Below are 13,828 nucleotides of genomic sequence, written 5' to 3'. Positions count from 1 at the left end.
TAATAGATACTCATGACTTCAAGCATCAAGAGAAATCTTAAACGTCTTCTTTTGTTACTGATTTAATATAATTGAACTCTAAACCAAGCTAAAGTTGTCTGCCAATTCACTGCCAATTCGACCGGCTGAAACTGTCTGCCAATTCGAATTAAAATTCAGTCGTCGAAATTACTTATAAAATCAGCTAAATATCCTTACCAATGGTTCAAAAACACTTTCTAGCTGCATTGAAAGCTATTCATTTGCACCAAACACTCACCTAAATTTGTAAAAAGATGCTGTAAATATCTTTTGTTCAGAAGTGATATAACTCGTCACGTGACTTTTCAATTGACACCAACTTGGTATCATTTTAAAGCTTACCGTCTTATTAGTCCATCTCAATGGCTTCTACACTCATCTGAACACAATTATTATCGAAAAATTTCACCCGAACATCGTGCTTTAATAACCTACACACTTGTACTGACTTTTCCGGAAGTGAATAACTCGTCACGTAACTTTTCAATTGACACCAACTTGATATCATTTTAGAGCTTACCGTCTTATTAGTCCATCTCAATGGCTTCTACACTCATCTCAACACAATTAATATCGAAAAATTTTCAATTTAGTTAACGTTACATGTACCGTTGAAAGTCGAAACGTATTTAGCAACTCAAAATTATCCAATCCAAGCGCTATAAATAACATTTAACATTTCTAACTGCAACCTCCTAGCTGCTTTTGAAAACTTGACGTAAAAATAGTGTAGTCATCTGCTAAGTTAGGGAGACACTCACTCTTTCATTGCTTTTTAAGCAATGTGCTTTATTCACTGATCAATTATCTTACAGTGTACATTGATTATTCTACTTCTTCCTAGTACTTTAACATCATGCACTAGCTACTTTCACGTATATCTTATATCTGAGCAATAGTAATAGTACATCCTTGTTGCTATAGAATCAATATACTACAGTAACCTTTTGTACACATCAACTTAGTTTTATTTCTTTATTTAAATCAGTCTTTTAGCAAAGCTAGCGAAACAAACTCAGTACAGTTGCATGACACTTTCTGCTTGTTTCAATATGTAAAAGTTACTGTGAAAAAAGGTATACCTTTCCCCACACACAAAAAAGTTAACAGAAATTCAAACTGTTTGACCACTTTTATTTCCTAAAAACAATACGCAATTTTATCGCAGTTTTTAGCAACGAGTACAATATTTATTTCTTTGCAATTGTCGAAATATCTTCTTTTCTAATCCAAGGACAAGGTTGGATTCCAGCCAACCTCCATATATTCTCCTGAGCTCGGCTTTACACTCTACACTGAAATTTACGAATAAGAAAACTAAAAACAGTTAAGTGTATATGCTTCGTTGCAGTTGAGCGATTTTTTTTTTTTTTTTTTTGACCTTGAAATGATTACTCCCCAAAAGAACCGTAACAAAAACGCACTGGAAAATAGCATTAGTTTGATTGCTTTAGCGAACAGACACAAACCGCTCAACTTCTTTTGGTAGGTTTAGGGAACACGCTACGCGTTCCATCAGGTTCGCGACAATTCTCTAGAAATCAAGCGACGTCACTGTCTTAAGCAATACGGTTGGACAATGAAACAATCTCTGTTCCATATGACGGAGTTCTCTGGCTGTAAACCGTTCTGAGTTTTAAATCTAGTGGCGGATAAAACTAATTGCCAACACTTCTGGAAGCCCTTTTCCAAGGTCAAACGAAAATCACTCAACATTTTCATAACGCTGTTCCACGTGTGAGAATAATGACAATTTCCTTCAGAAGCTAAGCACCACACTGAAATATTTTTAGACGAAGGACTATGTCCCTTTTAAATAAATTTCATATTAAATCAAATTTAACTTGATGACGATGATATATGTACAGCGTCTTTCCCAAGCATCACGTAAATAGACAAATTTCTAATCAATTATTTGACAGACTGACTGACTACATGACTGTCTAACGGACGGAGGGACAGACGGAAGGAAGGACTTACAGACTGATTGACTGGCTGCCACGTGTTCGAGAGCAGGGAACACAACAAAAGGGCGAGACGAAACTCTCCCCCAGTCACTGCTTCCCGTCTTTCCCTTGCTTTGTTAAAAAATTCGTTAATATTTTCCACTCTGCTTGTCTATTTTCGTATAGGCGAGTTTCAATTAAAAATTAAAGAGCATGGTGATTCTTTGGGTTCAATAGACCCCATCGTCATCAAAAGTAAGAGGAATAATTCAATCGTTCAAGTACAGGGACAAATTCAGTTGAACGACACTGAGCTAACATCCCTTCAATAAACGTAAGCTTTCCAAATTTTAGTCGACGTCCAGTTGTTTCTGGAGCACTTTTGAGTACAAATTAAAAACACAAAGGAAATTAAACCAGCGATAAACGGTAATCTCCTTATACTTAACCGGTTTCCCACTGAATGGGTAAAAAGTGGAGTCATTATCCAGAGTTTGATTACGAATAGAACAAGCCTATTCGTTTTCTCTTACCTTAATATATAAACGAAAGAACAGTGATCAAATTCTTGCAGTAAAAAGTTGTGCGCTTTGACCGCATGCATTTTTTAGCTCAAACTCAAACGAACGAGGTGTTAAATTTCTTGTTTATAACTTGCTTTAGTCGTACACACACGATGCTTTCTGGATTACGTCAATTGTAAAGCATAGACGGTTAGACCTTCCATCTTCAGGAAACAGACCCTTGGCCCACTTTCATAGTTTTTAATTAGTTTTCTGGGAATCCTGATCACAGTTTGCGGTGTTGTTTTAATGATTTCTAGACCCTGTGTAAGAACTCATTTGTGACAATGGTGTTTAGTGCCAAGTTGTGTTTCTTGTAAACTGTTCTTATGACTTAGCCGACACCAAATGGGGATAGAAAGAGAAGCTTTAGCCGATTTCTGTCTGCCTTTCACATTCTAATTTTTCATCTAACCCGCATGTAGCTCACGGTCTACGAAGCAAGTACTTTACCACAATTGCTGCTTATCTCGCAATCTGATTGGCTACTTTGCCGTTGTCGATAAGAGTCCATTCCACGCTGCTCGCGTCAATGTGTCGCGCAATGCCTTTTTCAGCGCGCGCTCTGAAAAAAACATTTTCTTTGACCTTGATATTGTGGTAAAAACAAATCGAAATATGGTTTAGCGTGGTCTGTACTCTTATCGACAACGAGTACGCGTCATCACAGTGGTCAAAATGTTGCGGACTCACTCGGCTGCGCCTTGTGAGTCCATAACATTTTGACCACTGTGATGACGCGTATCGTTGTCGATAAGAATACAGACCACGCTAAACCACATTCGATTTGTTAAAGTTACTCAGCTGTCATTGTGACTTACATAAAGGCAGTAGTTTCTGTGCGATGTCATTCCGTCTTATCTCTTTCAGTGTCTCAACAAACTGACTTAAAGGAAGGTTTGGGTATCTTGCCCGGAGCAAGTTCATCAAACTTTTGGAAGGACTTCCTTTGCTTTGCAGCTCATCATGTAAGGCGTTACGTTCTTCAAGTGAAATCTCCTTGTACTTAGCTGCTAAGCGCTCGTAGTCACGTCTGAACCACCATCTTCCATTGTCAAGCCTTAAGCACATCCAATCAAAAAGTCCCTGGTTTTCGCTCTCCAGCTGCTCAAGGCTCGTATAAGCTGAAGAAAAGAGCATTTCAGCGAGAAAGAAATTAAGAGGGAATCCACCAGAAGTTCGAGTAACTAGTGGTCAAAAAACTTTGTACCAGCATTATTTAACTTGTATTGCAAATTTCTATGCGACTGTTTTAACTTTCTTCTTAAAAGAAATCATTTCTAACAAAACCAAATGTCGAAAACAAGTGTTGAAGTTCATGTGAAACAGCTGAAAATACTGGTGAAATGAAACTGATGATGAAGTTTTACCTGTGTTTGCACAATTTCTCTGAACTTCGAAATTTATTTCCTCGAATTCCCATGGGAAATTGTTTTGGGTGTTATTTCAGGCAAATATTTATATCTTTAGCTTTTAGAAAATGCAAAAAGGACTTTAATATACTTAGAATTTTTCTGGTACAAGGTTTTTGTCCACTGAAAGTTGAAATTGCTCGATTTCCTATCGGATTTCATCTGAAACCTTTTCAGTGTAAGCAGGGTAGGCCAGAGTTTTTTGCATCGGGTCGGTGTACCTGGATATTTTAAATCCGGTATACAGTATCTTTCAGCTGGAATAAAGTGTATTGAAAATTTGAGTTGAATTTCTCAGTAAAGACCGGTTCACGCACATTTCGAAATCTAATCAAAGTGGCTATGAGCCACTGAACTCGGAAAATAAATAATAACAAAATAATGCGGGCATTTGTTTTTGATTCCTGCGTTCGGAAACATTACTGAAAGCTCAAAAAAGAAGCGTGACACTTACGTTACATTTTATACATCATTAAGTCATTGTGAGGTCAAATTTAAGTGTAACAGCCCTCTTCAAAACCAATAGCCCTCACCTATCTGTTCGGTTTATCCAAGAGAAAACGAGGGGTGCCTTCATTTTCTCTTGGTTTATCGCAGAAAAAATTATCAAAAGTAAGTTTCTCCATTTTTGTATATCTTTCATTATTCATTTCATTTCATGTCATTTCCAAGCATAGAAATAGCGTTTTTCCTCTTCTTTCTTTTCTTCTTGTGTGTGCATTTGTGCTCAAGTTTTCTTGCTGACCTGTATTCTATTTCTATTTAATGCTGATGTTAACTGGCTGTCTGGCTCCGCTAGCCCCTATGGTTATTCCAGGCAGCTAGTACTCAAATTTTTTACTTTTAATATTTTCATCGAAATTGTAATTTTTTTTTTCTTTAGCAAGAATGAGTGCAAATAAAGCTTGATTGATTAGTCTTTTGAAGTATCTTGATGAAATTTGCTTTTCCATTTATAGGCCGTCACTCATGAAAGTAATTTTGATCGTTCAGTTTCATGGTTGGACCTTTGGTTTATTGCATATGCGGAATGTATGCCAAGCGTTATGAACTGGTCAGCGGATATACAAAATGATTAACAGGAAGCGAAGGAGTGATGGAGGGATGGAGCGACGACAGGTTAACCAATTACGGGAACGGACTTAAAGGTAAAATGCTCACATAACAGTCTACTCGAAGAGGACCCACCTTGTTAAGTGGCAGAGGGGTTACTCAAAACACCGCCTTTGAGATGACCTTCAGTTCTTTTATATCACGGTTTTCGGTAGGAAAACGACAGGACACACGGACATTGGCTGCTAAGAGCCTTTTGTTTACAGTACTGGTGGGTCCCGTCCATGGAAGACAGTTTTGTCCATTTCCTTATTTAGTTCTCTTACACCTATAATAGCGACTTACTTGGATTCATTTGCACTTGCAAGGAAGATACAGCCAGGTCACGCTGTGTTGGTCGTTCAACTGTAGCAACATCATTCCCACGAAGATTGCCTCGCCGTTCGCACATTATGAAAGCAACAAGACCCAGGATTACCAGCATTGTAACTGATGCCAACACTGCCGTTAAGATAACGAAGGGATTGCTTTCTCCGTTCTTTTCCCTAGACACTATCTCCCTGCCTTGGACCGCTTTGCGGTTGTTCGCTGACAAAGTGGACGACACTGAGGACGTCGACGGTAGCTTGATGATGTGTATTCTCAACCGCGCTGTTGATTCATTTTCCAGCCTCACTGGTCGAGTTCTATGCATGGCGGAGGAGGTCCTTTGAGTTGTCGTTTGTGAATGTCTCTTTGCTTGCGTCGCAGTGGAGGTCTTTGAAGGCTTCGTAGGTGATAGTCTTTTCAAGATGTGCGTCGTGATGTCAGCAGCCTTTGTGGCCGGGACGTTTGTGCATGGAGTTGAGCGGACTTTACATTTGTTCTCATAATTCGCACATTCCAGCGCCGTTTCGTCCTTTCCATCTCCACAGCATTTCGCACAAGGAAAACAGTCGAAGATAAATGGCTCGGGGTAAAAGCCACTAGCACATTTATCATCACACTCGGCGTTAGAGAATAAGGTGCAGTTTTTTTTAATCGCTTTTCCTTTAGAACATACGGTACACGCTTCGCATTGCACCTTTCCATATTTGTTCGAATACGTCTTATCAAGTTGACAAGGAACGCAATGGATGGACGTCCCGAAAGCAACTGAGCTGCCGCACGGGACAGAAGGTTGCAGGCCCGCGGGACAATCGGGACACTCCAGGCATTTGTATCTCCTTCCTGGTGATCCAATCCAGTGAATTTGCTGTGTATTACACGGGAAGTCTCCTTTAGCTCCATAAACCTGGAGAAAAATATTAAGGGCCAGTTTTAGTTTACACGGAAGGAAGATGATCATTGAAAATATAAAGCAAAATGTCTGACAAAGTGCCATGTGTTTTTCTTGGGGAGGGCTTAACTCGCTACAGTGATGATCATCCTAATTGACAGGTAGGATTGTTCTACTGAACATAAGGTCAACCGTTTAACTCTTTTGTTATGTCAACGCTTCAAAATATAATACTCCCTTCTCCGTAATGACCTTTCGTCAAACTCGATACTTGATTATGCATACTGTGACGGGCAAAGGGATCTCAGATATTTGGGGCAGCGAAACCAAATATCTGAGTGTCTGGAACAGACTTTATATACCCGCAAATCGAAGTAAAATTTACTTCTTCCGACAAAAGCGAGCGGGGTATTTCTGTGAAATTTTGTGGGTTTAGGGGCATGTTGGAAAAGGGCAGCAGTAACAGACGTATATTGGGTTTAGTGTCATGACAAGCCTTAAACTCGACTAGAAGTCTGTATACAAATATTCTTTGACTTGGGAGAGCGGACACGCGCGAAGCGAGGGGAGAGAGCGCGGAGCGCGACGGGAGAGGGAGAAAATAAAGCACCTGCAACAATTTTAAAGCAAGTGATACACTCAGACATCAACCTACGGCCTGGCCAGTAACAAAGCTATTCTGCCCCCTAATTAACATCTAATTTTGAGACATCTGCCAAACGTCTCTCTACTGTAACGATACAAATAACAAGTGCACCAAACTGTGTCGAAATCGCTAGTGAAAAACAACCGACAAAGTGCGATAGCTTTTATTTACCTTTCTTTAAAAAAATGAACGACGAAGAGCGAGCAAGACTGGAATTGTCGATAGCACTCTCTGCTGAGGCGTAAACAATGGAATACCTTCTCTATTAAATGTCCGACATATATTCCAGTTTCGCCGCCAAATTGCGCGTGGACAAACCCATAGCCTCTTCCTCTGCCATCTGGCAGTTAATAATGCTGCTCGCAGGCAGCTTGGATTTGTTTATTGTTTCGTTCCAGCAACTGAAAGACGAGACTTTTTCCGAAACCCCGTCGGCAAAACTGACACCAAGTCTTTCCTTTCGTACAACTGCCTGACCGCCTTTTTCTGCTGTTCTTTCAGGCAAAATTCGAGGCCTTTACTTTCTGACTTCAACAATGTTATTTTTAAACAACGCTCGAACACTCTCCTTCCAGTTCATCCACCATGTTCTTTTTAATTTGATAACGGGTCAAGTGACTAGAAGGCACTAGACCACATCGACCTAAACCATATTTGGTCCCAGTTAGTGACCAGCGGTTTCAGTGAAAACATGAGTTTGGTCAGGCGTTTGGTGTGGGGTGCTCATCCTCGCGGGCTCACAAACATGGTTTCGGTCAATGTTATTTTATTCAGGATGTTCTGGTATCGGTTTTAACCAATCAGAACACTTTTCTCGCTCCCCGCGCTCCACTCGCTTCGCGCGCCCTAGCCTGCGAGCAGGCCCACATTGGAGCACAAGCACGCGCGGCGTAGCCGCATGCGAAATCGAGCGGCGAAGTCGCGAGACGAGAAAGTACGCCTCTTGGCGCCTCTTCAACAGACTCCTTCCCGCCGGATCGCTGTGCTCTTCGCCGCTCGCGCGCGTGACTTCAAAGGTGAGCCTGCTCGCAGGCTACGCGCGCCCCCGCTTCTCCCCTTCCCTTTGCCTTTCCAGCGCCTGCCACGCAGGGCAAACACTTCTGATAGGAGATCCCCGACCTTAGCACACCTAAGTGAAAATAAGCCAACTGACTGGTTAGACACGTTCCATGCCGCCTCAGTGGTGTGACTTCATTGATGTAATTCCTAATGCATTAAGTCATGATCACTCGAGTCATGATCACTCGTAAGGCATAAGAATGCGCATATTAGGTCCAGTTTTGTTGTTTTTATTGCACACTGATCATGTAGGAAAAACATTTCCTCAGAACGAGTTTTCACCGTTTTTATGAGTTACCGTACCTAGTTAAGGAATAATAAAAGCGGGGAAGCAAATACTTTTTTTCCTGTCGTTTACGTTGTGTTTTCCATTGACGTTCCCTCCGTTGCGCTCGTGAAGTATTTTGCAAAGTTATAACAGCGAAATAAATGAACAATCGTGACGAATTAAAGCGCTTTGTTTCGCTTCAACGATCAACACTTTTCACAACGTGTCTGGGAAAATCAGAAGCTCACTACTCCCACAAAAATGGCTGTCTACAGAGCCTGCATCATCAGCACGCTCCCCTATGGTAGCGAGTCCTGGACAACGTATGCAGCACAAGAAAAACGCTGAATGTGTTCCACCTGCGCTGCTTGCGGCGCATCCTGTCCATCTCCTGGCAGGACCGCATTACGAACAGTGCTGTCTTAGAGAGAGCAGGCATCCCCTCCGTATACACCCTTCTTCGCCAGAGACGTCTGCGGTGGATTGGCCATGTACATCGAATGGATGAGGGCCGCATTCCCAAGCAACTCTTGTACGGAGAACTAGTACAAGGAAAAAGGCCGGTAGCTAGTTAACTAACCTAACAGATAATTACTAAATAATTGTTTGTAAACGTGCATAAATATTCTGATTACCCAAATTAAATGGGCTCTTACATAGGAAAGAGAGATAGAAAATCATTAACATAATTATGTCACAGCAAGCCAGCAAGCGTAGATGTGACAAGCAAAATAGATAGAAAACTCATTTGAGGTTATTAGTTACATGCGTTCGCCACAAAAGGGTGTTTCGGTAACATGAGCGTTTGTTATTTGCTTACGAACACGTGTATGAAGAAAACGAGGCAAAAACCGCGATAGCATTAAAGTACCCTGATTCAAAACATAATTATTTCAAACTACAGAATAGATAAAAGACTCCTCCGTCGAGATTTCAAATCATAACACTGCAAGAGAACATAAACTCAAGAGTAATGTTGCAAGCGTTTCAAAAATCTGCCTCCTCAGCAAATTCACCTCCCCAGTAAATTAAATCATGGTTGTAAGAACAGAATGAGATAGAAATATCAAAACAAAGATTCCACTGCAAAGTTGTTCTTTTCCATTGTCGAAAAAAGAAAAATTTGTGTTTCTGTACTCACCAGAAAGCCCAAAACGACGATCAAACTTGTCACTAGAGCTTCAAATGTCTTGGCGGCGCGGTGACATGAAAAAGGTGACTTGCTGAGGACTGAGCTCATTGTCGTCTTGGAGGAATCAAGGCGAGGGTCGCTTGAAACTGAGGAGAAGAGAGTTTCCCAATGACGGTGAGATAACAATACAAGTTTGGACACGAAATGCACGATAACTTTACGGATTATTGTTGAACGTGGAAACTGATGAATCATCAAGTGCTAATGAGTGCATGACCGTAAGGCGAGTTTCATCATAGCAATCACATCGCTTAAGAATCTGATATCGTATTAATTATGACTGGGCGTTGAGTAATTATGAACAATATAAATAGCATCGCCAACCTATCAACGCGTATTTTCTCTCCTTCGGCTTCTAGATACAACTCGTTACCGTAGCAATCCTCGCATGAGCAATTGAGCGACTGGAAGGAGAACTGAAAAGGCAAAACTTGCCGAAACAATGCATGCCGTACCTTTAAGGACGCACTACACACGGTTTCTAGAAATCCAGGGATTCCCCTACAATAATACGTAAGCCATTAGGAGGGTTGGCGCTGGCACGACGGGACTGTAACCTGAGAGAAACCAAATGACCTTTCCTGGTTTTACTTGCTTAAGACAAGTCAAACTCTAAGCTGTTTGAAGCATGCGTGCAGTTTAACTCCACGTATGCACTCCTGAGGCGGATCTAGGGCTGTTTGGGAGGTTTGGTCGAACCCCCTAAAACTAAAGTGCTAACGTGTAAACACACCTGCATGCATGGTAAAAGAAAAAAATAAAATGAGGTAAAACACAATAAAATAAAGACTTTGTCATTGAATAAAGCCAAGTGATTCCAAAAAAATTGCCTTTAAATTTCTTATTTATTATCGCATCTGCTTGAACCTGCGACAACTGATCTATTTGATAAGAAAACTTAGTGACAATCCACGCTCCTGTTAAGCATTACGCTTAAAGTAACATTTTGTCTTGCCACATTTCCAACCACGTCGTGTTACGTTGTTCTTTCGCAGTCAGTTAGTACGAGATCAAACTCCGTTAGTTTGTGAAATACGAAGTCAGGAGGCCCCGACGAACTTTAGTTCAGCGTCAAAAGGGGGAAAACAAATCGCGAGTTGTTTATGGATCTGCATCTGCTGCATCAGCGCGTGGATTACGAATAAAAGCCGCGACTTTAGAGTATCGAAGGCTTTTTTAAAATCAAGCAAAAGGAGCAGTCCCGGCATATTTTGCGCTGTTGTATATTTAACAACACTATCTATTAAACGAAGATTTTCTCCGATAAATCTGTCACTAATGAAGCCGGTTTGGTCGCTGGAGATAAGTATGGTAGAAAAGTTTCGATGCGGCTTGCTATAGTTTTTGTCGCTCTCTCGTAGCCGTAATTCAAAAGCGTTGAAGGTCGCCAGTTCTTTATTGAATTCAGTTCACCATCCTGTTTTGGTATGAGCTTAATACAGCTCCTCCTTCGCGATATTGAGAGCTTTCCTATTTCGTAGGAAAAATTACAAGAGTTAAGCAGCATTTCCGCCACATTCATTCGCCGGTTCTAATGACACGAGGCAGCCCTGTGAAAGGGCCTTTGGGTACTATATACGGCTATAAGTAGGCTGTTCATGTTTCGTCCGGTCATTTTTTTCTCCAGTAGGCATTATTGAATCTCCTTGTCAAACTAAAGGAGTGTGGGACTTCTATCTAAATCTCAAAGGGTGTGTCAAAAACTAAGACTTGGGTTTGCTTTTAAAATCAGAACTTAAATCATGAACAGGTTTAACTTTATTTTGCAGCCCAAAACTGTGTGCCCTGGCAAACTGCTAACTTGTCTACTGAAACTTTTCCCCCCTTTTCAAAGTACCGTCACTTTAGATAGAAGACCAGAGGGTCCCAGAGAAATACAGGGAAATAGACAGGGAAAATGAAGGAGAAAACCGGAGAATTCCACCCCCTTAATTTGAACACCTTGTTTGATCATGTTTAATAATAATAATAATAATAATAATAATATTAATAGTAATAGATTATAAAATATCCTAAAACGCTTTACAATGTAAGATTAAGATTACGGTAAAAATATAAGAAAAATGTGTCTAAAAATAATACAATTTTAAAAAAAGTATTAAAAAACTATGGCAAGCTACACGCTAATTTAAAAAAGTAAGTTTTTAACTTTGATTTAAAAACAGTCAGGGTTGGACCTAGTCCTATTTCACGAGGAAGTTTGTTCCAGTTAAAAGGTCCAGAGCGTGCAAAGGCGCGATCACCAAATGTCCTGTGTTTGGTTCTGGGAACAGCGAGGAGGTTATGGTCTTGGGAGCGCAGGTGATAAGTTGTGTTAGTCTTATTTGCCGAATTTTGTACAGGCCATGGAATGCTTTACTGCAAATCTTGCCAATATGGACTGCCATAGACATCGTAGTGTCAAACCAGGAGCCCAGATTGCGACTGAACACTTTCTAGAGGTTGGATAGTGGAGTCACCAACGGTAATGGAGTCAATATTGAGATTTTTGACAATTGATGGCTGGAGTCAATAATTTAAAACTCAGTCTTTGCGTCGTTGATTAATAAACGGTTATGTATTCACCAAGCACGGACATCGGAAATACAGGCTTTCAAAACCGCTAGAGTGTGATTTTGAGACAAAGTGCCGTCTGGTCTGGTTTTAATCAAATTAAACGTCGACAAACATTTGATCAAACACTTTAAAACATTCGTTTGGACGGTGATCAATGTTTGATACCGTTTAGCTACTTTGTATAACATCAACATGTTTGGTCAACAAACGGTGTTTGATTTTGTTTGATTCCTGGGGGGGGGGGGACTTCCACTTAGAAAGGACGGGGGTGCTCGTCGTACCTTTTAGGGATTAAAAAAGCAGTTCTGGTACCTCGAAGGATGTTAAAACTCAAAAGGTCCACTGCAGGAGCTTTTGTTGTACCTGTTAGGGTATTTGGCCAAACACAAATATATGAAAAAGAAGCGACTTTTTAAAACACTTAGCTATAAAAAAACTGCGAAAAAACTTTTCTTAAAAACATTTAAGAAATTTTTAAAACGGTTAAAAAATACACGACGTTTCAACGTTCTCGGACGTCATTATCAAGTAAAAAAAAACAGTACGAATATTCTATAAATAAAAGAAAAACAATAGTTCATTAAAAAGAAAAGTAACATAAAAATATGCTACAAGCTAAACAAAGAGTTTAGCACTGATGGAGTCACTCTGAGTGTTAAGGCTAGGCCGCAGTTCTTTGATGAATAGCATTTCGTACACACAAGGCAGTCAAATTTCCCGTGGCACTTCTTGAGAACACGAAATTGGCCCTCATTAAGAAGATTTTTGTCACCGTGCACTTCTAAAAGGTGTTTGCCGATAGCCGAATGCTTGTGTTCGGCAATGCGTTAATGAAGGTGTCGGGCTTTGTAACCAACAGATAATGTGTTGTTTTAGAATTTGTACCTCTCGGGAGAAAACAATTTCCAGCCACACCCACAAGGTAAGATCTTGGTACCTCTAACGGGATAAACGAGAGTCGGGTAGCGTATTATTATACAAAGGAATTCCTTCCTTCCTTTTGATGGGTTCTTCTAATGAGTTCTTTGGAAAATTTGCCGGGTCACTTTTATATGCAGGGAGCCCGATCAAGCGATACCCTGGATGCTCGAGGAATTTTTTTCGTGTTCTCTTGGATCTTGGAAAAAGGTTCCTGTGGCAAAAACAAACAAATTAAAACAGTCAGGTTTATGCTGGTTAGGTTGTGTGGCAGTTGTAATAGCCTGGGACACTGTTCGCAGGCTTGACAGTTGTACAGGAGAAGTAAGAGACGAACAAAAAGCTCAGTGGGAGATACGTAATGGGTAGCGGGGGAAGAGGGGGCTGAGTTGGAGCGCGGAAGGGACCAACCAAAATCTTGGCGACAATCTGCGATTTGGACAGAAAACTACTGCTGGTTTATCAGTTTCTCTGGTTTCTCAATGGCAAAGAAGTATTCACTTAATACATGTAATTAACACTCTCAGTTACGCATCTTTCCAGTTCGATTCTTTCTTTTCGCGCGATCAAGAAATAGAGAATATAGACAAGTCTAGTTTTCTGTCAGTCTTCTATTGAGGGCCTTACTGAATTCGAGTTGAATTTGAGCTGAATTATATTTGGTAAATTTCCTGAACGCTAATATTAGGTTGCTTGTTATTTATTCCGGTTATTACGAATCGGTTAAAACCGTGCATAGAAATGGCAATACTGGAATAAATCTGTTGAAGTTGTCGGTTTTCGGTAGGTTTGGACAAATGTCATCATTATCGAGTTGAATTGTATAAAGGAATAGGATTATAATCACAATAATATTACAGTGTTGAATATTCGTATAAGGGACGGATCATTAGAAAAGTGATGGTGTCGGGGTTAGGGAGTAGGGAAAAACCCAGA

At 40.5% G+C, this 13,828-nt stretch overlaps 2 protein-coding genes across 3 annotated transcripts in view; one reads left to right on the top strand and one right to left on the bottom strand.

Annotated features, from left to right (window-relative positions):
- The window catches only part of LOC145496102 (uncharacterized), a 492,363-nt gene that overhangs the window by 49,352 nt on the left and 429,183 nt on the right, over positions 1 to 13,828 (top strand). The gene's annotated exons all lie outside the window — the stretch shown is intronic.
- On the bottom strand, positions 435 to 10,408 carry LOC145496125 (uncharacterized). Its single transcript, XM_081475764.1, has 3 exons — positions 9,368 to 10,408; positions 5,341 to 6,268; positions 435 to 3,654 (listed from the first exon to the last, which is right to left on the bottom strand). The coding sequence occupies exons 1-3, from the start codon at positions 9,611 to 9,613 to the stop codon at positions 3,338 to 3,340; spliced, it is 1,491 nt and encodes a 496-aa protein (XP_081331890.1). The 5' UTR covers positions 9,614 to 10,408; the 3' UTR covers positions 435 to 3,337.

The sequence above is a fragment of the Orbicella franksi genome, chromosome 8 (assembly GCF_964199315.1).
Source record: "Orbicella franksi chromosome 8, jaOrbFran1.1, whole genome shotgun sequence".
Lineage (NCBI taxonomy): Eukaryota > Metazoa > Cnidaria > Anthozoa > Scleractinia > Merulinidae > Orbicella > Orbicella franksi.
This window is presented reverse-complemented; position numbering and strand designations above follow the sequence as displayed.